Source organism: Rhinoderma darwinii, chromosome 1 (assembly GCF_050947455.1).
Source record: "Rhinoderma darwinii isolate aRhiDar2 chromosome 1, aRhiDar2.hap1, whole genome shotgun sequence".
Classification (NCBI taxonomy): domain Eukaryota; kingdom Metazoa; phylum Chordata; class Amphibia; order Anura; family Rhinodermatidae; genus Rhinoderma; species Rhinoderma darwinii.
In genome coordinates, this window is record NC_134687.1 from 423,059,189 (window position 1) to 423,085,528 (window position 26,340).

General features: G+C 40.5%; 1 protein-coding gene across 1 annotated transcript in view; it reads left to right on the plus strand.

Annotated features, from left to right (window-relative positions):
- ASCC2 (activating signal cointegrator 1 complex subunit 2) overlaps nucleotides 1-18,924 on the plus strand; it is a 49,446-nt gene extending 30,522 nt beyond the window's left edge. The window contains exons 15-19 of the mRNA XM_075829763.1: nucleotides 177-296; nucleotides 9,956-10,153; nucleotides 10,310-10,400; nucleotides 10,920-10,999; nucleotides 18,671-18,924. Of these exons, the coding sequence (XP_075685878.1) occupies nucleotides 177-296; nucleotides 9,956-10,153; nucleotides 10,310-10,400; nucleotides 10,920-10,999; nucleotides 18,671-18,839 (658 nt within the window). The 3' untranslated portion in view covers nucleotides 18,840-18,924. The remainder of the gene's footprint in view (nucleotides 1-176; nucleotides 297-9,955; nucleotides 10,154-10,309; nucleotides 10,401-10,919; nucleotides 11,000-18,670) is intronic.
- The last annotated feature ends 7,416 nt before the right edge of the window (nucleotides 18,925-26,340 follow it).

The window sequence follows — 26,340 nt, forward strand, 5'->3', positions numbered from 1 at the left end:
CTCTGTATTGTTTTTCTTTAAAGCTGGCCATATAAATTGGCGGACAGACTGTTAGGGCAAATGGGCACTGCCAGTTGACGGTTGAATTATCTGTATGAAGGATTGTAAACACTGTGGTTGTCAGTCATTTATGTTGCATTACAAGCTCCAGATGATCTATGTTCTTTACTTTGTAGACAAGAGCAGGTAAATCCCTGTCCCCTTGTCGCCTCGAGGTCAAATGTTTTTGCAGATGACGAATTTGATGTTTTCAGTCGAGATGTTGTGGACACTTCAAGGATCTGGAAAGGAAGAAGGTAAAAATTTATATTTGTATTAAATTTATATTATAAATTTTATTTTAATCAAATAGTTTTTATTGATGTTTTTCATAATACAAACAGACAATACACAAAACATACAGTCCCTCCCCTCCTTCCCACTCCAACACTAAAGGCAAAGAGTATCGACATATACAGGTAAAAATAAGTTTCAAGTCATTATAACAACTCCTGTGGTCAGAATGAAACCGCAATTATACTCAATGTAAAGCGCATTGAGGAAGCAGCGTAACCTCTTTTAACAGATCTGAATAAGGGTAGTCCTTGGGTCGCTTTGGAGCCCACCGTCCCTCGAATTTGTTAAATTCTTTTATTATTAATATATATATTAGTCCTTCTCAATAAATTGGAATATCATCAAAAAGTAAATTTTATTTCAGTAATTTAATTCAAAAAGTCAAACTCATATATTCTATAGATTCATTACACACAGAGTGATCTATTTCCAACAGTTAATGAAAACCCCAAATTTAGTGTCTCAGAAAATTAGAATATTGGGTAAAAGTTGGGTAAAAGTTGAAGACTGTAGACTCATGGTGTGACACTCTAATCAGCGAATCAACACAAAACACCTGCAAAGGTTTCCTAAGCCTTTAAAAGGATTGGTCTGTTGCTCAGTGGCCCATAGTCCTGTTTTCAGATAAATGTAAATTTTGCATTTCATTTGGAAATCTCGGTCCCAGAGTCTGGAGGAAGAGTGGAGAGGCATCAATCCAAGTTGCTTGCGGTCCAGTGTAAAGTTTCCACAGTTGGTGATGGTTTGGGGGCCATGTCATCTTCTGGTGTTGACATCCACCGTGTTATATCAAGTCCAGAGTCAGTGCAGCCGTCTACCAGGAAATTTTAGAGCACTTCATTCTTCCAGCAGGACTCGGCACCTGCCCACACTGCCAAAAGTACCAATGCCTGGTTTAATAACCACAGTATCAGTGCGCTTGATTGGTCAGCAAACTCGTCTGACCTAAACCCCATAGAGAATCTATGGGGTATTGTCGAGAGGAAGATGAGACACCAGACCCAACAATGCAGACGAGCTGAAGGCAGCTATCAAAGCAACCTGGGTTTCCTTTACACCTCCGCAGTGCCAAAGGCTGATCACCTGCATGCGACGCCGCATCGATGCAGTAATTCATGCAAAAGGAGCCCCGACCAAGTATTGAGGGCATATACTGTACAACTCAGTAGGCCAACATTTCAGTATTAAAAATCATTTTTGAAATTGGGCTTATATAATCTAATTTTCTGAGACACAAAATTTTGGGTTTTCATTAACTGTTAGCCATAATCATCAACATTAAAAGAAAAAAATGCTGGAAATAGATCACTCTGTGTGTAATGAATCTAAGTCCCTGTAAGTACTCCTCTTTTCTTTACATTTTTCAATTGTTCCCTGCTTTTTTTTGTAATTGGGATAATGGATAGCAAGATTGGAGGTTTTCTTCAGTGCACAGTTTGCCATATGTATGCACAACTGGAGCCTGAGTTGCAGGGTGAATACCTCTGTGGCAGATGTGAGCATGTTGGTCACCTGGAAGCTCGCGTTAGAGATCTGGAGGAGGAAAGACCATCTTGAGCGGAGCATGCTGCTCACTGAGCAAGCAGTTAGTGGGGTAGAACTGGAGGGTGAAGACATAGGTCAGCAGGATCAGGCAAGTAGCTGGATTAATGTAGTTAGGAGCAGTACAAAGGGGTCCAAGAAAAGGAAGGCCAATCCTGTTTCTGATATTCCAAGCAAAATTGCCAAGTTGGGTAATGATGCGAGGGTGTCGGTCTCCGAAATTGCAGCCCTAGTGGATACCGATCTCCCGAACAGCCGTGAGAAAAGCCCAGCTAGTAGTTGGTGGGATGGTAATGCAGGTAAGGCAAGACAATTGGTAGTTGTAGGGGATTCTATAATCGGGAAGACGGATAGAATAATTTGTCGCCAAGACCGACGATACTGAATGGTTTGCAATCCCTGGTGCCAGGGTTCGGCATGTGGTGGAACGGGTGGACAAATTGCTGGGAGGGGCTGGGGATGATCCAGCTGTCATGGTCCATGTGGGAACCAACGACCGAATAAATGGTAGGTGGAGGAGCCGTAAGAATAATTTTAAAGAACTAGGCTACAAGCTGAAGGGAAGGACCTGCAATGTAGTATTCTCAGGAATACTACCTGTGCCATGCGCATCACAGGAAAGACAGCGGGAGCTCAGGGAGTTAAATGCATGGCTGAAGTCTTGGTGTAGAGGAGAAGGCTTTGGGTTCATAGAGCCCTGGGCTGACTTTTCATTGGGGTACAAACTGTATTCTGCAGATTTGCACCTAAATGGAAGGGGGTCCACTGTGCTTGGGGAGAGCATTCTTGCTGGGGTGGTGGAGTATTTAAACTAGGGCTGAGAAGGGAGGTCAATGTAGAAAAGAAAGGGGTAGTTAGGTTAGAGGGGTGAGACTATATTGGTGGGTGGATAAATAGACTGTGGGGAGAGGACTACACAACAGGATAAGGAGATCCTTTTGTTACAAAACGGCAATGAAAATAAAAATGGCCAAATAATGTCAAATCACATTTCTGATACTGAAAGTGAAAAATTGAAAGGCAAGTTAAAGTATGTTCACAAATGCCAGAAGTCTAGCAAGCAAAATGGGGGAGCGAAAGGCCTTGCTACTGAGGGGAAATATAGATATAGTTGGTGTTGCTGAAACTTGACTAGACTTCACACGACTGGGCTGTAAATCTACAGGGTTTTATACTGTTTCGGGACAAATAGGAAAGGAGGTGGTGTATGTCTATATGTGAGAAGTGATATGAAGGTGAGTGTGAAAGAGACAACAGTGGGTGAAGACTGTGAGGAGAATGAGGGTGGAACTAGAAAGGGAGGTAAACACTGAAAATATGACTTTTGGTGTAATCTAAAGATCCCCCAATATAACTGAGGAGATAGGTCGGCTGTATAAACAGAGTAATAAAATCAGCAAAAATACAAAATGAAAGGCAGGTGGCCAAGGATAGTAAAACAAATCACAAAAGATTCTTCAAGTATATAAATGCAAAAAAGCCAAGATCTGAACATATAGGACCCCTAGATAGTGGTAATGGGGAGTTGGTCACAGGGGATCAGAGTTACTAAATGGGTTCTTCAGCTCTGTTTATACAACAGAAGAAAGAGCAGCTGATGTAGCCGGTGTCAGTGTTGTTAATATATCAGTTGATATACTGAATTAGCTGAATGTAGAGATGGTCCAAGCTAAATAAAATAAAATAAATTTGCACAAGGCCCCGGGACCAGATGGGTTACACCCTAGAGTTCTTAAAGGGCTTAGTTCAGTTATTTCTGTCCCCTTCTTCATAATATTTAGAGATTCGCTAGTGACTGGTATAGTGCCAAGGGACTGGGCAGGGCAAATGTGGTGCCTATTTTCAAAAAGGGCTCTAGGTCTTCCCCGGGTAATTATAGACCAGTTCGCTTAACATCCATCGTGGGGAAAAAGTTTGAGTGGCTATAGAGGGCCTATATACAGGATTATGTGACAAAAAATAGTATCATAAGTAACAGCCAGCACGGTTTTACTAAGGACCGAAGTTGTCAAACCAACCTGAATTTGTTTTTATGAAGAGGTGAGTAGAAGCCTAGACAGAGGGGCCGCTGTGGATGTAGTGTTTTTGGACTTTTCAAAGACATTCTTTACTGTGAGAACTGTGAATCTATGGAATAGTCCACCGCGGGAAGCTGGTCAAAGTAGCTACAGTAGATGGCTTTAACCCCTTCTCGCTCCTTGGCGTACTATTCCGTCATGGTAAGCACATCGTTCGCGCTCCATGACGGAATAGTACGTCGCGGGAGCAACGGCCATTTCGGCCGTCCTCATACACATACAGGAGCTGTGACAACTGCTGTCTCGTACAGCAGTTTCCGCAGCTCCTTCAGCAGGGACTGATCGCGGTGTCCCTGCTGATTAAACCCTTAGAAGCCGCGTTCAATACCGGTCGCGGCTCCACCATCGGCGGCTCGCTACATGATAGCGGGTGGCGATGGTTGCTATGGCAACCGGATGCCTAATAATGACCTCCGGCTATGCCATCTACGGAAGCCTAGTGGGTCCGGACAAAGTCAGGACCCTCTATGCTTGCTGTCAGCGAGTAGCTGACAGCTCTAATACGCTGCACTACACATGTAGTGCAGTGTATTAGAATTGCGATCATGGCCTCCTGCCCTCAAGTCCCCTAGTGGGACAAAGTTAAAAAAAAGTTGGGTAAAAATAAAAAGTTTTAAAAGTAATAAAAAGTAAAAATCCCACTTTTTCCCTGATCAGTCCTTTATTATTAATAAAAATAAATAAACAAACTATACATAATTCCGTCCGTAACGGCCTGAACTACAAAAGTATTTCGTTATCTATCCCGCGCCATAAAAGAAAATAATAATAAACCATACCAGAATCACAATTTTTTCGTCACTTCACCTCCCCAAAAATGGAATAAAAAGAGATTAAAAAGTCGCATGTACCTAAAAATGGTACTGATCGAAACTACAGTTCGTTACTCAAAAAACAATCCGTCACAGCATTCTTGATAGAAAAATAAAAAAGTTCTGGCTCTTAGAATAAGGCAACACAAAAAGTAAATAATTTTTTATAAAAAATATTTTATTGCGCAAAAGCCACGAAAAAAAAACTATACATGTTATCGCGGGAATCGTATCGCCCCGCAAAATAAAGTGAATGTGTCATTTTATAGCGCACGGTGAACGCTTTAATAATATAGAATAAAAAACAAGTAGAATTGGTGTTTTTTAGTCACCACGCCTCTTAAAAATAGAATAAAAACTGATCAAGAAGTTGCATGCACCCCATGAAAACTACAATGAATTCCTCAAGGGGTCTAGTTTCCAAAATGGTCACTTTTAAGGGGTTTCCCCTGTACTGGTACCTCAGAAGCTCTGCAAATGCGACATGGCGCCCAGAAACCAATCTAGCAAAATCTACATGCCAAATAGCGCTCCTGCCTTTCTGAGCCCTGCCGTTAGTCCAACCAGCAGTTTATGACCACATATGGGGTATTGCCGTAATCGGGAGTAATTGCTTCACAAATGTTGGGGTGCTTTTTCTCCTTTATTCCTTGTGAAAATTAAAAATTCGTACCTTTTTATTGGAAAAATGTGATTTTCAATTGCACAGCCTAATTCCACAAAATGCAGCAAAAAAACCTGTAGGATCTAAATGGCCACTATACCCATCGATAAGTTCCTTGAGGGGTGTAGTTTGCCAAATACGGTCACTTTTGGGGGGCTTCCACTATTTTGGCACCACAAGACCTCTTCACACCTGACATGGTGCCTAATAAAAAGGAGGCCTCAAAATCAACTAGGTGCTCCTTTGCTTCGGAGGCCGGTGCTTCAGTCCAGTAGCATACTAGGGCCACATGTGGGATATTTCTTAAAACTGCAGAATCTGGGCAATAAATATTGAGTTGCGTTTCTCTGGTAAAACCTTCTGTTTTACAGAAAAAAAATGGAATATCAAGGATTTTCTGACAAAAAAAAGAAATATGTAAATTTTACCTCTACTTTGTATTAAATTCCTGTGAAACACCTAAAGGCTTAATAAACTTTCTAAATGCTGTTTTGAATACTTTGAGGGGTCTAGTTTCTAAAATGGGGTGTTTGATGAAGGTTTCTAATATATATAGGCCCCTCAAAGCCACTTCAGAACTGAACTGGTACCTAAAAAAGAGGCTTTTGAAATTTTATTCAAAATATGAGAAATTGCTGCTTATGTTCTCCTATACAAAAAAAAAAAGAATGTTCAAAAAAATGATGCCAACATATAGTAGACATATGGGAAATGTGAACTAGTAACTATTTTGGGTGGTATAACTCTTACAAGCAGATGCATTTAAATTCAGAAAATTTTAATTTTTTTCAAGTTTTCTCAATTTTGCCATTTTCCACAAATAAACATTGAATATATCGACCAAATTTTACTACTAACATAAAGCCCAATGTGTCATGAGAAAACAATCTCAGAATCGCTTGAATAGGTTTAAGCATTCCGAAGTTAATACCACATAAAGTGAAATGTGTCCGATTTGAAAAATGGGCTCTGAGCCTTAAAGAGGCTCTGTCACCAGATTATAAGTGCTCTATCTCCTACATGATGTGATCGGCGCTGTAATGTAGATAACAGCAGTGGTTTTTATTTTGAAAAACGATCATTTTTGAGCAAGTTATGAGCAATTTTAGATTTAGTTTCTCAATAGACAACTGGGCGTGTTTTTACTTTTGACCAAGTGGGTGTTGTAAAGAAGTGCATGACGCTGACCAATCAGTGACCATTCAGCATCATACTTCTCATTGTTCCAGTCCAGCTTCTTTCACTGCACAATCACACTGTGCTGTGGATCATGCTGGAACAATGAGAAGTGTAGGAGGCTGATTGGTCAGCCTCATACACTTCTTTACAACACCCACTTGGTCAAAAGTAAAAACACGCCCAGTTGTCTATTGAGAAACTAAATCTAAAATTGCTCATAACTTGCTCAAAAATGATCGTTTTTCAAAATAAAAACCACTGCTGTTATCTACATTACAGCGCCGATCACATCATGTAGGAGATAGAGCACTTATAATCTGGTGACAGAGCCTCTTTAAGGCCAAAACTAGGATGCGTCCTTAAGGGGTTAAAGGCTTAGATAATTTCTCCCTTCCCTTTTCCCATCCCTTGGTTGAACTTGATGGTGATGTGTCTTTTTTCAACCATACTAAATATATAATATGAGTTTCATTTTTTGGATTTAATTACTGAGATTAACGTTTTGATGATATTCTAATTCATAGAGAAGGACTAGTATATATCCTTTTCCATACGAACACCTTGATCAAGGTGATTTATGAATTCTCTGTATTTCAGAGAACTTGGATATAACCAGTTAGCTGCTATAAGTTTGTTGACCTGATAAGATTTTTTTGGGCTGCCAATTTGTAAAGTTTAACCATGGAAGATCTTCCGCATATCCCAATACTCCTACTAACAGAGTTATGTGCATAGTAGTTTGGAATACTAAAGAGAGTAAATCAAAACACCGCCCCCCAGAGCTTCTTGCAAAGCAGGATATGCCCATAGCATGTGTAGTAGGTCAGCATGTTTCTCAGGACATTTGGAACACCTGGTATCTGGATGCAGCCCAATATTGGAGGCAGGGCTTAATAGGAGCCTGGAAAAATCACGATATACTGCAATACATTAGTATTGCAGTATGTCGTGCAAGCGATCCAACAATCGCTGGTTCAAGTCCCCTAGGGGGACAAATAAAATAAAAGTTAAATACAGTTAAATAAAGTTGTTTTTTTTTTTAAGTTCTTTATATATAAAAAATAAAAATATTGACAGTTAAAAAAAACAAAAAAAACACCTTTTCCTTTCCCCCCCCCCCAAAAGCTATGTAAAAAACAAAACAAAAAACACCAACATTTTCATAATTGGTAACGCTGCATTTGTAAAAGTCCAAACTACCGCATTATAACATTATTGGGCCCCCACACTAAGCGCAGTAAAAAAAAAAAAGGAAATTGAACACCAGAATTGCTGTTCTTTTAGTCACCTCATCTACAAAAAGTGACCAAACAGTGATCAAAAACGACAGCTCACCCCACAAAAAACAAGCCCTCACACCGCTCAATCGACGGAAAAATAAAGTTATGGCTCTCAGAATATGGCGACACAAAACAAATGTTATTTTTAACAATTTCCTTGCAAAAGTAGTAAAACCTAAAAAAAGACCCGCAGAATAGAGTTCACATGTTGTTTTTACCACATAGTGACCGACCTAAACCCAAAACCATGGAGGAATCACTTTTTTTCTTCCATTCCAGCCTACAAAGAATTTTTTTACATTTTCCCAGTACATTATATGGTACAATAAATGGTGCTGTGAAAAACTGCAACTCGTCCCGCAAAATAAAAGCCCTCATACGGAAAAATAAAAAACGTATGGCTTTTGGAAGGTGGGCAGGAAAAAGCGAAAATTAAAAAACGATAATTGGCTGCGAAGGGAAGGGGTTAATTAATTTTATCCAAAATGTGACAATGTTATATGTTGTTAAATTCTAACCAAAATGTATAAATTACTTTATATTCGTTAGACTGGTTAGTCAAAGTTTAGTAAATCTGTTTCTTTTACTTACAGAATTGGGGGAATTTATTTAAAGAGGCTCTGTCACCAGATTACCAAATCCCTATCTCCTATTGCATGCGATCGGCGCTGCAATGTAGATAACAGTAACGTGTTTTTTTTTGTTTGTTTTTTAAAACGATAATTTTTGGCCAAGTTATGAGCAATTTTATATTTATGCAAATGAGCCTTTCTAATGGACAACTGGGAGTGTGTTTTCTCTTATTTCCAACTGGGCGTGTATTGTGTTTGTAACATCTGGGCGCGTTTACTTGTTTTACGAGCTGGGCGTTGTGAATAGAAGTGTTTGTCAGCATCATATGTCAGCATCATATGTCAGCATCATATGTCAGCATCATATGTCAGCATCATATGTCAGCATCATCCACTTCTATTCACAACGCCCAGCTAGTAAAACAAGTAAACACGTAAAATATAAAATTGCCTCATAACTTGGCCAAAAATGATCGTTTTTTAAAAAAACAAAACGTTACTGTTATCTACATTGCAGCGCCGATCACATGCAATAGGAGATAGGGGTTTGATAATCTGGTGACAGAGCCTCTTTAACAAGTTACGCCAGTTATCCGGCGGTGAAAAGTAGCAAATTTTGGTGAATGTCAGATCTGCGCTAAAATGTGCAACTTTTTACTTTTCTCTCCACTTTTGAAAAGTGTTGAGAAAAGTGGGCGGGGTTAGGCGTGAGGTGGTGGGGCTCTGTCAGTCCAACAGACAAACCATAATTTGCGCCAGAAATTGGTGTAAATTATAGCACAAATCTATGCCTGGTCATCGTAGGTGTAAACTTTAATGTCTGTCTTTTAGATGCACTAAATTTATTAAGTGGCGTGCGCCCATTAATACATTTTTGCGCATTTTACTCCAACACTCTACTGTTTAAGACTGGCGTATGAAATGCCAGTCTTAGTAAATCTGACCCATTGACATTTTGTCTTTTTTTTGCAGTTAATTTAAAAGTGCCAACCAACGGCTACACTTCGTGTCTTTTTCTGTAGAGCCGTGCGTGTGCATTTTGGCTTATGTGTCGTGCAAAACTATCTTAGCCCACCATATTACAACCGCTTGGTCTTGAGTGAGGTTCTGTTTCACAGATCGAGATTTTCTTGAAGCACTGGCATTCGATGGCGCATGCTGCAATATGTATTTTTTTTAAATTATTATTATTGCAGACCCTGCATGCATTTTCCACCATGGTAGTATGCATAGCTCCACTTGTAATGTAATGACAGTCTATTCGAGATTTGAGTGATATGGATCCCAAAAGAAGCATACTGCCCAAACTCTGGCTATCACTCTTCATTAATGTAGCATAAGAGAAATAGTTGAAAATGTGATCTTAAGTGTCTGTTAGTACTTGTAGTATTTTATATACTCATGGGAGCAGCAGCATCAGAGTTTGACATGACAGCTGTCAGAATTGATGAAACAAGCACTTAAAAATAACTGTTCCTTTACCTCTCTGCAGGAAACCAGAATCGGCAGCACAGATACTGTCCGATAAGAGTGAAATACTAGCACAGAAAGAGCGCTATGCCAATTATAGCATGGTCTCTGAAGAACTCCCTGTGGATGCGGATTATGATGATGAGTATGATGATACGTATGATGGGAACCAGGTTGGAGCAAATGATGCCGACTCTGATGATGAACTCATTAGCCGCAGGTCCGTACTGTTAACTGTATAAATTAACCTTCTAATGTGTCTCTACATATTCGACCATCTCGCTTTTCTGTAGATTTTCTTGTGATTGTGCTACATACTAAGCCTCCCTTCATAACAGCATTATGTTTATACTTTTCTGCATATTTTATTCCTCAGGCCCTTTACTATACCTCTAGTGCTCAGGACCCGAGAGCGAGAAGATCGAGAAGTGCTTGTAGACGATGAGATCGAAGAGGAAACTGTTAGGGTATTTCTAAGTGGATGAAATTTGCTATATACAAATTATAATCTTGGCAAATCTGCATTACATAGTAATAGCCGCAGTTACAACATTCGTGTAGGCCTCCTCGGATGAATTCTACCAGTATTGTAGATCTATATCTGAACTGTGCTGCAGACACCATGGACATGAGTCTGAATATTTAGTCGTCTTGTATAACAATACAAATGATATGTGGGATGAAGCACACCAGTAAGGCCCTATGTATATGAAGGGACCACTTATAAGCCATCACATATTCGTTATGTGCACAAGACTTTGGCTAGCTCATAAAGATGGATCTTTCAAATGAAACTCTTTATGTATGTAATTTTTTTGAGGGAAGGATGATTTTTATTTACCATCTATGATACTTTTATACGGTGTGACCACCTTTTGATACTTTGACTTCAGCTCTTAATTATTTTAATAACTTTTTTACCTTATTGTTTTGAACCCATGTTCTGCACCTTCGGACTATGTAACTAGCACTGTTTTTCCCAACAGCCTGATCACTTTGTGCAGGATCCTGCAGTACTGCGAGAACGGGCTGAGGCAAGAAGAGCAAGTTACTGTGCAAGAAAAGGGTAAGCGTTGAAGATTGTGTTATTGTCTCCTAGGCCTTGTCATGGCGAAACAGCTGTGTACTAGTTTGAGCTAAATACTTAAGAGTGGTCCCATTAGAACAAGTCCTGTCCATGTGCCCTTTTAGGACATATGGATGTTATAGAAGGGAGTCCCTTGCTCAGGATCACTTTCTATAAGCCAGAGGGGACAGCCTCTTTAATGAGCAGCTCCAGGTCTGGAGGACTCTTCTGATTGGGGGACATTTTATACTACATTTTGCCTGCAGCAGCCTGAATTGTGTGGCTTCCTGCATCTTTCTATAGTGATCTCAGCTGATCGCAGAAGTTTTCAGCAGCTGGACCCAAGGTAATAAGCTGATCGCTGGGTTGGCTGCATTCTGAAAGGGGGTTGTCCTGTCGAGACAACCCCTTTTAAAAAGTCAAAATGCGTAGTTTATTTTTTAAAATTCTTTACCTTTTTTAAAAGGTAAATAGGAACAAATAAATCAGAACTAATTGTCTCGCAAGCCATAACAATTAAAACCCTAAACCAAACGTATTTCTGACGATGAAATCCGAGAAGAGTACTAACTTCCAATTGAGCAAATGAATTGGAAATGGGGAGTTAGTTGGAGAGCTTAAAATCTGTAGATGCAGCAAAGGAAATGACAAATGAAACCAGACCATTCGCAAAGTTGCTCAAATGGAGTTTTAGTGCGAGAGTATTCTGACGGAGGTAATGGAGAGACCAGGAAGTGTCAGAATTTATCAGCTTTCTACAGGCTGCGGATCTAAACTAATCGATAGGGTATGAGTGGATATCCAGTTCCTATCATGCAGGAAAAGCTGTGTCTGGTATTTGACACCCAGCTTCGGGAATGGATTGGAGGGAAAGAAGGGTTCCCAGTACAGGATACAATGGGGAGGGGCAAACATCCGTTCTGGGAAAGACAGTGGAGGCTACCTTTTAAAGGGAACCTGTCACCAGCATTTCACCTATTGAACTCTACTCACCCCTGGCTGGCCGGTGCTGTAAAAAGTTCACCCCCTCTCCTAAACACCTCCTCCGACTATAAATAACGGTCTCCAAACATTTTGCGCCTTTTATGGTAATAATCCGGCAGTCTCATTAGTTCCTCTTCTTATGCCCGCCCACTGCCGAAAACTGACCCACCCTGAATGCTGTCAATCAAAAGTAAGCTGCCAATCAAAAGTAAGGAGGCGGGGTTACTCTGAAATGCTTGAGGAATGAAGATCTGACTCTTAAAACGCCGATAGGACTCTCTTATGCTCATTAGCATACGGCGCAGGAACACTGTAAAACTGAATACTAAAGGTACAGAGCCCACTAAGAAGATAATTATAGGTTACATATACATGATTTTTCACCCACTACCACCAGGTATTGATGGTTTAATAGGTGAAATGCTGGTGACCGGTTCCCTTTAAGTTGGATCCTATAGTAGGGTAGAGAAGAGACGCCAGAGTTTGTTTGCCAAGCCGTTGTGTTGCTTGGAGTGGGAATGAATGTCTGTTCTACTGCTACCTATTGATCTCCTTACGTCTGCACCAGTCTACTCCCCTTAGTAAGTGAATAGTAATGATGAAAAGTAGTAGCTGTAACCTTACGCAAATTACTTTTTAAGGTAACCCCAGTGATATTAGGATTTGTTTGAACATTGCTCAAAAGGGGTTCCAGACAAAGAACAACAATAAAGTAGATAGAGAGTTAAATGCTGTCAAAGTGGAGTGACAGGGTTCTTCAGAACACTTTGTAATACGATATGGGCAGACCATCAGGTTTCCAGGGCTTTGCCAGTTTGAGACTTTAAAGAGGCTCTGTCACCACATTATAAGTGCCCTATTTCCTACATAATGTGATTGGTGCTGTAATGTAGATAACAGTAGTTTTTATTTTGAAAAATGATCATTTTTTAGCAAGTTATGAGCAATTTTAGATTTATGCTAATTCGTTTCTTAATAGACAACTGGGCGTTTTTTAACTTTTGACCAAGTGGGTGTTGTGAAGAGCAGTGTGTGACGTTGACCAATCAATGTCATACACTTCTCTCCATTCATGTCCATTTGTGCTCCGCACAGCGTGATCTCGCGAGATCACGCTGTGCTGTCACATACACCCACATTAACTTTACTGCAGTGTCTTGAGAGTGAATAGATATCACCTCCAGCCAGGACGCGATGTCTATTCACACTAATGACACGTCGGTAATGTTTGTGTGGGACTTAATCACAGCACGAGATCACGCTGTGAGTGAGATCACGCTGCGTGAGTAAGTCCCACAAAAACTTGACCGAAGTGTCGGGAGTGTGAATAGACATCGCGTCCTGGCTGGAGATGTCTATTTACTCTCAAGACACTTCAGTAACGTTAATGTGGGTGTATGTGACAGCACAGCGTGATCTCGCGAGATCACGCTGTGCTGAGTATGAATGGAGAGGTGTAATGACGCTGATTGGTCAGCGTCATACACTTCTCTTTACAACGCCCACTTGGTCAAAAGTTAAAAAACGCCCAGTTGTCTATTAAGAAACGAATTTGCATAAATCTAAAATTGCTCATAACTTGCTCAAAAATGATCGTTTTTCCAAATAAAAACCCCTGTTCTCTACATTACAGTGCCGATCACATTATGTAGGAGATAGGGCACTTATAATCTGGTGACAGAGCCTCTTTAAGAGCAATTGACCGTTCCTTCTCAGTAATGGATGATTCGAGTACTTGAAGAGATCTTGTGATCTAGGATAGCTGGTACGTATATATAGCGGTGAGGCAAGCAGCTCTAGCCAAGGCTGAGGAGAGGTGAGCGAGGTTAGAGATCGACTGGTAAATAGATCAAAAAGCTTTGATTTAATGTGGGAGGTGAGATAGTGGTGACCCAGGGAGAGAAGGAAATGTGGAGAATGTAGTTGTTCGCTCCTGTAGTCCTTTTGAGTTTAGCAGCAAACAAAGCCAAAGTGTCTGCTTAACCTTGCCAGAGTAGTCTTAGCCTTTAAAAGAATAAAGAGTGCACTTTTTCCTTTAACTGGCCCTGCTCTCCCCTTTAGATCCAGCAAGAGATTTCTGTGTTTGTTACAGTGTATGAATGTAAGAGAGCACGTAACTATTTGGAATGAATGTTCCTTATTAAGGCATTAATAAAGGAACCCCGTATATAGTACTTAAGAGTTTCCCATTTCAAAACTCAATTTGACATTGGTGGTGAAAATTTTTCTTGAGGGTCATGTAGACGTGAGTCATTTATTTGGGGAGGCACAGTCAGTAGTAAGATGGAGATGAGAGCGTGGTCTGAGAAGGCATTTTCAATAGACGTGGCATCAAAATAGAACAATTGTGGCTCAGGAGGAAGTAATTTTTTTATTTTTTTAAAAAAGGCTTTATTTTCAAAACTTTTGTTGTACAAAACACGTACAATATACAGTAAATACCATCGAGACATTCAGAAAGGCATTATCACTGTGAATAAACATAAATTCAAAGCAGATAAATTGCATACACAGGACATAAAAAAAAAATATAGTCAGTAATGCCTGACTGAAACAAACTAACATCCACTCACATTCATCCTAGTGCCCTGACCCTCCCACCCCCCAAACCACTGTCATTCAAATAAGTAACAATTAGACCGCAGTTTCTATAGTCTCTAACCACCGTGACCAAATTTATCTGGGCATCTTCTGCTGAGATATTGTTTTTGATACATGGGTATATATTGGTTCACGTATTGCTTCCAATGAGACAAGCTCGGACCCTACGTATCCTTCCAGGCCATAATCGCAATCTTTCTGCCACAGAAAAGAACAAAGCACAAAAATATCTTGTAATGGCTCTGTATAACTTCATTCAAAATGCCCAAGAGGCACAACTGAGGGGTAACAAGTCGTGGAAATTCAAAGTGTGTATGAAGGAACTCCACTACCTCCGACCAAAAGGGGGCAACTCTGGGACACACCCACAAACAATGTATATACGTACCAACATCTGATTGGCAGCAAAAACAACTATCTGAAGTCAATGCTCCCATCCTCTGAAGTCTGACTGGCGTGTAATAGATCCTATGTAAAAACCGAGACTGTATCAGAAAATCTCTAGCAGTGACCACTGAATCAAAAAAGGAAAGTTCCACCTCCTTCCAGTCCTCCTCTGCTAAGTCAGGGACATCCCCCCTCCATCGTATAAATGCTTTATCAAACGGTCTATGTCCAAGGGATGTCATTAAGATGTTTACCTGGGTGAGGACCTTTTGAAAGATCTGGAGCACCAAGAAGGTCCTCCAACCTAGAGAAACTCACCTGAGGTGACAGCGAACCAAATTGGGCACACCAAGCATGTCGTAGCTGGGGGTAATGAAAAAAAAAACTGTCCCCGAAATATTAAACCTCTCCTGAAGATCTGAAAAGGATACAAAGCCAGAGTCAACAGTAAACACCTGACCCAGGAATTTGACCCCCGACCACATCACCACTCCCGGCAGTGCCACAAGATGGGACAACCAAAGATAATTCCATAATGGAGTCCTAGGTGAGTATACAGGTACCGTAGGGACCCCCAACAGAGCATGAGCTGCTTTCCATGCCAGAGCCACCGAAGAGGCAGCGGAATGCAACCTGGGGATTTTAATCTATATAACAAATTTGTAAGACTTTCATAAGAAGTCGTAAGTGCACCCGCCAGTGCAGTGGCTGCATTACTCAGATCTATATCTATCCACCAGCATGCAATCACCAGTTGGGAGGCCAAGTAGTACATATAAAGATTTGGCGCCGCCATTCCTCCGATCCATTTAAGGGCCTGCAGCAGACTAAGACTGAACCTAGGAACGCCAACCTGCCAATAAAAAGAATGGAGAATACTATCAAGTTGTTTAAAGAATCTTTTGGACAACACAACAGGACAGGCACGAAAGAGATATAAAAATTTAGGTAAATAGATCATTTTAAATAAGTTAATTCTGCCATACAGTGACAACGGGAGGTTCTTCCATGAGTTCAGCTGCCAGAACCAATGGGTCAAGATTACGTTCACCATACCATGATACATTAAGGGAGACCCTAATCCCAGGTATGTAAATTGGGAGACTATTTGCAACGGTACAGGGAGGTTCTGTCGGGATCAATAGCCAGGAGTAAGGGGAAAACAAAACGGATTTAGCCCAATTCACCGATAAGCCAGAGAAGCTACCAAATACAGCAATCCGTTCAAACAAAGAAGCCAGGGAGGGACCATCATCAGCCAAGTATACCAGTGTGTCATTGGCATAAAGAGAGATTTTTTCCGTTATGTGGCCTCTAGTGATATCATGTATGTCAGTAGATTGGCGTATAGCCACTGCCAGGGGTTCTATTGCAATGGCAAATAATGAGTATAGTGGGCATACCACGCTTCAATGAAAAGGAGTTAGATCTATCCAGATTCGTTCTCCCCTTAGCACAAGGCCCTTCATATAAGAGACTAACAAGAGCCAAAGATCTCGGACCAAAGGTAATGCCACTCAACCGAGTCAAAAGCCTTGTATGTATCCAGAGAGAGAACGAACCTCGGAGACATGTCATGGCGTGCTGCATCAATATTCAAAAACAGTCTATGTAAGTCAATGTCCGTACCTTTCCCAGGCATGAAGCCTGATCCGTGTCAACTAAGGATGAAATAATCTTTTTTTAATCAGTGGGCAAGAATTTTGGCCAGTATCTTAACGTCCGAGTTAATAAGCGATATAGGACGATACGAGTCCTGTAAAGCAGGGTCCCTCCCTGGCTTCAACAATACCACTATAAGTGCCATGGAGGCCTGCAAAGTGCCCAACTCAAGAGCCCCAGAATATACGTCTCGAAGTCTCGGTGCCAGCCTATCACAATTGGTACTATACCACTCACCCCCCAACCCATCAAGACCAGGAGTTTTCCCAGACGGCAATGAATGAATAGCAGTTTGTATTTCCTCATCTATAATTTGACCATCCAACTCAAGTTTCTGCACGGCAGACAGACGCCATAAGGGAAGTGATTGTAAAAATTGCTCCATAATAGAAGATGAAACACAACATTTTGAACTATACAGTGCTAAATAAAAGTCACAAAATACCTTATTTATGTCCTTTGGGGCAGTACACAAAGTACCCTCTGAAGAGAAAACTGATGGAATAGACACACAGGGACGCTCCGACCTCGACAAATAATCCATGAGTTTACCATTCTTATCACCACACTCAAATATGGATGCCTCGGTAGCCAGCATATGCTTTTTAGTCTGTGTAGTATGCAATAGAAGCAGCTCCCTCTGTGCCCCGGCCCACCGGCTCTTGGAGTCAGGCTGGGGATTCACAATATATTCTTACTCTGCCCTTATTACCTCGCCTGTTAGGAAAATCTCCTCCCTAGACTACCTTCCTACATTTTTCCACCCCAGCTGCAAATGCACCCCTCACTGTAGCCTTGTAGGCATCCCACACAATTAACAGGTCTGGATGTGTGGAGTTATGCTCCCAATATAGCTCATGAGAGGCTGAGACCTCCGATGCGACCTCAGGAGAGGTAAGCCATGCCGGATGTAACCTCCAGACCTTAGAGTCAATGGGTGGGTCCAGTCAAAAGGAGAGCTGAATGATCGGATATACCCCTGGGTGTGAGGGTAACGGAAGGCACTGCAGGCAAGAAATCCCCCGAGGTCAAAGCCAGACCAATCCTAGAAAATGATTTATGAGCAGAGGAGTAATAGGAATACATTTTATCTGTTGGAAATTTCCATCTCCAAACATCAGTGAGATGCAGTGCTGAGGACCAGGCATTGAGAGAGGTAGATGCCTGATCCGAAGCCCCCCCCCCCCCATGCGATCCACCGAGGCATCCGGCACTGCATTAAAGTCACCCACACACAAAACCGGGCACACCGGAAACTCTGATAATTCACTAGCCACCAAATCCAATAGTGCAAGATCCAGAGGTGGAGGGACATATAAGTTTATAATGTTGAAAACTGACCCATGTATTAAACAATGCATAATAATGTAACGACCAAAATCACAGGCCACTTGCAGCACCTCCAGACGCAGATTTTTGGCTGTGAGGAGTGATACACCACGAGAATAATTAGAGTAAGAGGAGTGATATCCCCTCGCTTTCCAAGCACGTTTAAGAGCCGGGACCTTTTCGCCGGTCAAATGAGTCTCCTGCAAACATAATTTGTGGAGAATGTTTATTCACAATGTTAAAGACAAGAGCTCTCTTAAATTTGGAATTGAGCCCTCTGACATTCCAACTTAATACCTTAATTGAAGCCATAATACATCTGGACGTGATATAGCAGCCCGAGACCACCAGCAGTCACAGAACCTCCCAGTTAGAAGTAAACCGAAGTAATCTGTTTTAGAGTAGGATTGTGAGGTGTAGAGAATAACTGCATTCACCGGCTGGTGGTCATGGAGGGTCCTGTGAATTCTATGGAATGGACAGGTAGAAAAGTGTGGCCCAGATAGAAGTTTAGGCCCTCTTTAGAAAAACGACCTGACCTGAGTTCGGGAGATAAACTAAGGCAAGGGTGGGGGTCAACATGATGGCTAGCTCACCTTTAACAAAAAAAATTAACTGCTCCATCACTTCAAGTCCTCACAAGCGCCCATGGGATCAAGTAGTAGTGTAGACTTTTTTTTTTTTAATGGGTTTTTTTTTTCCCCCCAGCATCCGACATAACAGTACAGCTGCTACTGGAACAACCCGGGGCCAGGGACAAAGCCGCGAAACGGTACAAGAGCGCAGAAAGAAAGAAGCCAATAAAGGAGCCCGAGCAAATCACAACCGCAGGGACATGGCAGATCGGAAGAGGAATAAAGGGATGATACCATCCTAACATTGCATTTTTATAAGGAACTGCTGCTTGTTGACTGTAGACTATTGCCTTTTGAGCAATAAAGCCTTCAAATTTTGCAGAGTAACCTTTTTGAGGTTTATTTATGAATCGCAGTGTTCTTTTAATGTTTGTATGTCTTTTCAATTTCTACTATTTTCTATACCAGTGGTAAGCACCCAATGCATGTCTAGAAATCTAGAAACCAGAAACGAAATGATTGGCTGTTCTTATTATCCCTCAAGACACCAAAGTGTGCCTGGGAACACCTATTAACATAAAATAGTAGACAATCTTCAGGTTTTGTGGGGTCCATAGCTCTGGAAGCATGCAACACTACATGAACTGACTTGCGTTTTTGACAAGACCGAAAAGTGCAGCCTGCTACATTTTCTGTCCGGTCAAAAACCACATCCAGACGTATATGTAAACAGGATCCAACTGTATAGGCATCCAGTTGTATCGCGTTATAGCAGTATGGTTTTTTTGCAGTACACAGAAAAAAAAACAAAAAATAAGCTGCATGTCTCAACTGTGGAGCAAAATTGTTGTATGACCTAGCCTTCGACTGTGTTCACATCAGCGTTGCCTTTTCTTATAGGGGTTCCTTCGGAGGTTTCAGTCGGGTTAACCCCTCAACCCCGTTTCCGTCACCTTAGAGATCAATAGTGGTGCAAACGGAAGCTAAGGTTTCCGTTTGCCTTTCAGTTGAGGGGGTTAACCCGATGGAAACCTCAGACGGAACCCTTCAATGTAAAGGCAACGCTGATGTGAACAGGCCCTTAGATTGTCAGGGACAATTCTCTTAAGCATATGGCCAGCTTTAAACTCTTCCCACCGCCAGTTAGTAGATCTACATCCTAGCCGATGTGCCGTGCCGCTAGGGCCTATATCTACAGTCTTAATTTTAATGGCAGATCGCACTGTAAGATATTGGGCTCACACTGTCAATCCAAGTCTCCTTAGGTGACGGGCTCCCTCTCACAAAAAGCACTAAACACCGCACAAGTGTTTAGTTCTGAAAACCGAATGCAATAAGCCTCCTTCCTGCATTCGGGCCGTTGCCATCAAAACCTGTGATGCTACAATGATATATCGGGCCTCCAACTGTTACATGGGAGAGGAGGCTGCTGTGAGAACATGATTTGTGTCCTACCAGCATTCTGTATTCAGATCACTGCTAATAGTAGTACTATATGTGGTATCCCGCCAAAAAGTTAAATAAGTAAATCAGACAATAAATATATACAGTAGTTAAAAAAAAAAGTCCAACATCATTAACCTGATAAGTCAATGTTTTTGGTTGAAGTGATATTTCTACATAGCAAATAATTTACTTGTAAGTGTAGTAGAAAAAAGCAGACCAACAATTAGGACATGCATGCCGCTCATTCTGAGGAATTGAATAATTGAAAGGTTCTTGTTCAAAATAACAGCAGTGAGGAGTTAAATTGGTGAAGTCCTTCATTCTGTGGAATAACAGCTGTCAATTGTGGCCCTTATTTGAGGTAGGAGGGTGGCAAATGTTGCACATGTTGGTTATAGTGCATTTCCTGCTGAAATAATGGGGAAAATGGGTAGTTACAGACATGGTTCTGATGAAAAACGGACTTTGAATAAAAAGTTGACTGGAGAGGGAAAAAGCATATAGAGAAATGCAGCAAATTATAGGCTGCTCATCTAAACTGATCTCAAATGCCTTGAAGTGGCAACCAAAACCTGAAAGACACGGAAGGAAGAGGGAAACTACTGTTCAAATGGATTGAAGAATTGCCAAAATGGCAAAGGATCAGCCAATAATCACCTCCAGAAAGATCAAAGAAGATCTGAAGTTACCAGGGAGTACTGCTACAATCAGAAGTTCAATTACGTGAAGCCAAGTTACCTGCAAGAACTCCCCACAAAGTCCCGTTGTTGAAAAAAAGACATGTCCAGAATAGATTAAAATTTGCCAAGGAACGCATTGACTGGCCCAAAGAGAAATGACGCAACATTTTGTGGACTGATGAAAACAAAATTGTTCTTTTTGGGTCTAGTTGTCGCAGACGGTATGTCAGACAACCCCCGAGCACTGAATTCAAATGACCGTATACTTTGACAGCCGTAAAACGTGGTGCTGCAAAAATCATGATATGGGGATGTTACTCATACCATGGTGTTGGGCATATTTGTCGCATACAAGGGATCATGGATCAGTTTGAATATATAAAAATACGTAAGGAGATCATGTTGCCCTATGCTGAAGAAGAAATGCCCTTGAAATGGGTTTCAACACGACAATGACCCAAAACACACCCAAAATACTTTAGGAGATCATGTTGCCCTATGCTGAAGAAGAAATGCCCTTGAAATGGGTGTTTCAACACGACAATGACCCAAAACCCACCAGAAAGCGAACAACATCTTGGTTACAGACCAACAGGATAGAGGTAATGGAGTGGCCAGCCCAATCCCCTGACCTCAATCCCATAGAGAACTTGTGGGGTGACATAAAAAATGCGGCTTATGAGGCAAAACACAAAAATCAGAAGAACTGTGGAATGTCGTCCAATCTTCCTGAGCTGGAATACCTGTCCAGAGGTGCCAGGAGTTGGTCGACTCCATGCTACACAGATGTCAAGCAGTTCTCAGAAACAATGGTTATGCCACTAAATATTAGTTCAGTAAAGTCAAAACAGAAAAGGAAAACTTGATCCAGGGCTGGCTTTTAAAAGGAAGTAATATTCCAACTTTATGCAAATGGTATTAAAATCCAATACTTGAAGGAGTGGTTCGCATCAACAAGAAGTCTACCGAACACGCTTGTGTGTGAGGCTCCTAAGGCCCCCTGCACACGACCGTGCCGTAATCAAGATCCGTGAATTACGTGCACGGATCGTGAAAAATCACTAAAGTATGGGAGAATAGTCCGTAAAAGCAAAAAATAGGACATGTCCTATCTTTTGCGGAGGGTTTCTATGGCCTGGACACTGTCCCGTAAATATAAGGGAAGGTGTCCATGGGCAATAGAAGTGAATGGATCTGTAATTACGGACTAATTCTGTGGTCGTGTGCATGGGGCCTAAGGCTGGGTTCCCACAAAGTGGAAACAATGTGGAATTCCCACAACAGAATCCTGTGCGGACATTCCGCAGCATTTACAGTAGCAGCAACGTGAATGGTATTTGAACAAATCTCATGCACACGCTGCAGAAAAAATTCTGTAATAAAATTGTTTAGAAATTGAGCTGCTGTGTGGTTTTTAAAATCTGCAACATTTCAATTTATGCTGCGTATTCGTTGCTCTTTTGTTACGGGTTTTCCTTATTAAATTCAAAGGAGAGGTGAAAACTTGAAACAAATAAGTCTTGCAATCTTTTATTTTTTTCAATTTTTTTTTTCCACGAGCAATTCTCTTTAACCCCTTAATGACCGGGCCTGAAAAGGTCTTAATGACCAGCTACATTTTTCTGTTTTTACCTCTCCATTTCAGCAGCCGTAACTTTTTTTATTTTTTCATTGATGTGGCTGTATGAGGCCTAGTTTTTTGCGGGAGAAATTGTATTATTTTTTTTCATAGTTCGGGGATAGAAAAAAATAAATTTTTACGGCGTGAATATAAGAAAAATCGATTCTCAGCATAGTTTTTCTTGTTTATTTTTTATCCCATTCACGTTTAACGCTAAATAACCCATTAGATTAATTCTTCAGGTTATTACGGTTGTTTAGATACCTAATATGTGTAGGTTTTTTGTTTTTATTTAGTGAAGGTGCAATAAAATATATTTTATGCAAAATAATGACCCTTTTTTTTTTTTTTTTGTTAATCCCATTAAGGGATAACTTTTAATTTATAACTTTATTTTTTACTTATGTATTAGCATACGCCTGTATGCTAATACATCATACTGTGTCACTATGACACAAGCTGCTGTTAGGGCAGAACATAGTGTGTCCTAACAGCAGGCAAACTGAACAGACAGCCCTGGGGTCCTTTGTAGGTTGCCAGGGCTGACTACAGAGGGATTCCCCGGTGTTTTGATCACGTCACCGGGTTTCCGATGACTAGATGAAAGCGGGGAGTTACCTTTGATCTTGCCGCGGTCACGGACCGCGGCAATCAAAGGGTTAAACAGCTGGGGTCTGAATGTTTTCCGACCCCGGCTGTATTTAGCAGGCTGATCTAAGTTCAGGAGCTGTTCGTTACAGCTCCTGCTTAGAGGATGAGCACTCACAGGAGCGCTCATCAGCCTAATCTACAGCGACGCCAAAAGACGTCGCTTTAGATTTAGGACATGCACCGCCTGACGTCAAGACGGTGGGCGGTCGTTAAGGAGTTAATAAAGCAAACATAAATTGGAACTGGATTTTGGCATGTTCCTTAAAATTACATCTTTTTTTTTTTTTTCTTCACTATTTATTTACAAGACAAGTGTTCAGATGCATAACAAATATATATTTATACGTATCCCAATATATATTATGTTTAAGAAGTTATTTACAAAACTTCATGTAACATTCTCCTTTTTTTTTTTTTTACTTTTCCTTCTCTTCTTTTGCACCTCCCACCCCAACCGGAGGGAAAAAAACAAAGAAGAATCTATTTATATTTATATGACTTTTACATATCTTCTAGTACATAGGTTCGTTCAGCCTAATCCAAAAGATCAATACAGGGCTGCCATTTAGATTTAAAATAGCTACTTCTTGCTTCTACAGCAAAGTATGATTTTTCATATAATGTCTCATATTTGAGTCTTCCATATATAAAATAGTGGAGGGTTACCATATATCCATTTCTTATGAATTAATAAACGTGCTAAAAATAATAATTGAAGAGTTAACTGTACCTATAATCTATTATATAAGGTGTCAATCTCAGTCAAGTCACCGAACAAAATCAAAATGTCATCATCATCTGTCCCAAAGGGGGCAATTACTTGAATATATTCTAGTACCTGGGTCCAACAACGGTGTCATTTTGGACATCTCCAAAGTAAGTGAATCAGGTCTAGATCCGAAGAGTCAAACTTCAGACAGCTAACAATGGATCTATAACCCATTTTGATTTATTTTTTTAGGGGTTATGTAATCTATTGATCACCATAAAGTGAAAAAATCTATGTGCCATATTGAGTGAAACACGTTCCATATTTCTGTGAATCTAATCCCATTGGGACTTGTTAATTGGTCCCAAGTCTCATCCATTTATTTATATTCATAGATATATTGTTTTTAGAGCCTAAACTCAAGTGTTTGAAACCAAGTGAGATTACCCCTTTACAGTGAGATTTGTTTGGCCTTGTGGACACAGCCGATTTTTGCAAATCTGACATGTTACTTTATGTGGTAATAACTCCGGAATGGTTCTACCTATCCAAGCGATTCTGAGATTCTTTTCTCGTGACATGTACTTTATGATACTGAAAAAATGTGGTCGTTAAATGTAATATTTATTTGTAAAAAACACAAATTTGGAGAAAATTTGCAAAAATCTGCATTTTTCAAAAACAGATAGTAATACCACACAAAATAGTTACTAGTTAACATTTCCCATATTTTTCTAGGACGTTACAAGGCTTAGAGCTTTAGCTGCAATTTCTCACATTTTCAAGAAAATTTCAAAAGGCTATTTTTTCAGGGACCAGTTCAGTTCTGAAGTGGTTTTGAGGGACTTATATATTAGAAATTCCCCATAAATCACCCCATTTTAAGAACTGCATCCCTCAAAGTATTCAAAACAGCATTCTGAAATTATTTTAACCCTTTAGGCGCTTCACAGGAAATAAAGCAAAATTGAGGTGAAATTTACAAATTTCACTTTTTTTTTTTACGAAATTCATTTGTAATACAGTTTTTTTCTGTACCACAGAAGGTTTTACCAGAGAAACACAACTCAATACTTATTGCCCAGATTCTGCAGTTTTTAGAAATATCCCACATGTGGCCCTAGTGTGATAAATGGACTAAAACACTGCCCTCAGAAGCAAAGGACCACTTAGAGGATTTTGGGGTCGCTATTTTATTAGAATATATTTTACGCACCATGTCAGGTTTGAAGAGGTCTTATGGTGCCAAAACCGTGGAAACCCCCCAAAAGTGACCCCATTTTGGTAACTACACCCCTCAAGGAATTTTTCTAGGGGTATAGTTAGCATTTTGAGCCCATAGGTTTTTTGCTAAATTTATTGGAACTAGTCTGTGAAAATGAAAATCTACTTTTTTTTCTGAAAAAACATACAATGTTTTAGTTTTTACAAGGAATAAAGGAAATAAAGCACCCAAACATTTGTAAAGCAATGTCTCCCGATTACGGCAATACCCCATATGTGGTAATAAACTGCTGTTTGGACCCATGGCAGGGCTCAGGAGTGAACGAGCGCCATTTGGATTTTGGAGCACAGATTTTGCTGGAATGGTTTTCGGTGCCATGTCGTGTTTGCAAAGCCCTGGAGGAACCATAACAGTGGAAACTCCCCAAAAGTGACCCCATTTTGGAAACTACACCCCTCAAGGAATTTTTCTAGGGGTATAGTTAGCATTTTGACCCCACACGGTTTTTTGCAGAATTTATGGTAATTATGCATTGAAATTTAAAATCTCAATTTTTTCTAATAAAATGTACTTTTAGCTCAGATTTTTTCATTTTTACAATAGATAACGGAGAAAAACCACCCCAACATTTGTAAAGCAATACCCCGTATGTGGTAATAAACTGCTGTTTGGACACACGGTGGGGCTTAGAAAGGATGGAGCACGATTTGACTCTTTGAGCTCAAGTTTTGCTGGAATGGTTTGCGGCCCCATGTAACATTTGCAAAGCCACTTAGGGACCAAAATAGAGCAAACCCCGCAAAATTGACCCCATTTGGGGGTACATCAGGGCATAATAATGGCGTAAATACATATTTCATAGATCTGTGGCCGGTGTGGCACTGATAAATGGTGCCAGATGTTATCCACTTTTAAATACTCTGCACATTTTGCATCGCCATATTCTGAGAGCCAGAACTTCCTTATTTTTTTTCACCACCAGAGCTGTGTGAGGGCTTATTTGTTGCGGGACAATCTGCAGATTTTATTGGTACCATTTTGGGATACATGCGATTTTTTTTTTATTTTTTTTATGACTTTTTATTTCGTTTTTTTGGCACGCAAGGTGACCAAAAACCAGCAATTCTGATGTTTTTTATTCTTTTTTTGTTTACGGTGTTCCCCATGCGCTATGAATGACAATTTTACTTTATTCTGCGGCTCAGTACGATTACGGCGATACCAGATGTATATAGTTTTTCTCATGTTTTGCAGCGTCTGCACAATAAAATCACTTTTGTTTCAAATTTATTTTTTGTGTCACCATATTCTGAGAGCCATAACTGTGGCACGGGCTGCAGTTTTTAATGGTATAATTTTGGGGTACATGCAACTTTTAGATCCCTTTTTTTTTAATTCTGTTTTGCGAGGGGTAGTGACTAACAAACAGCGATTCTGGAATAGTTTTTCATTAAAATTTTTTACGGTGTTC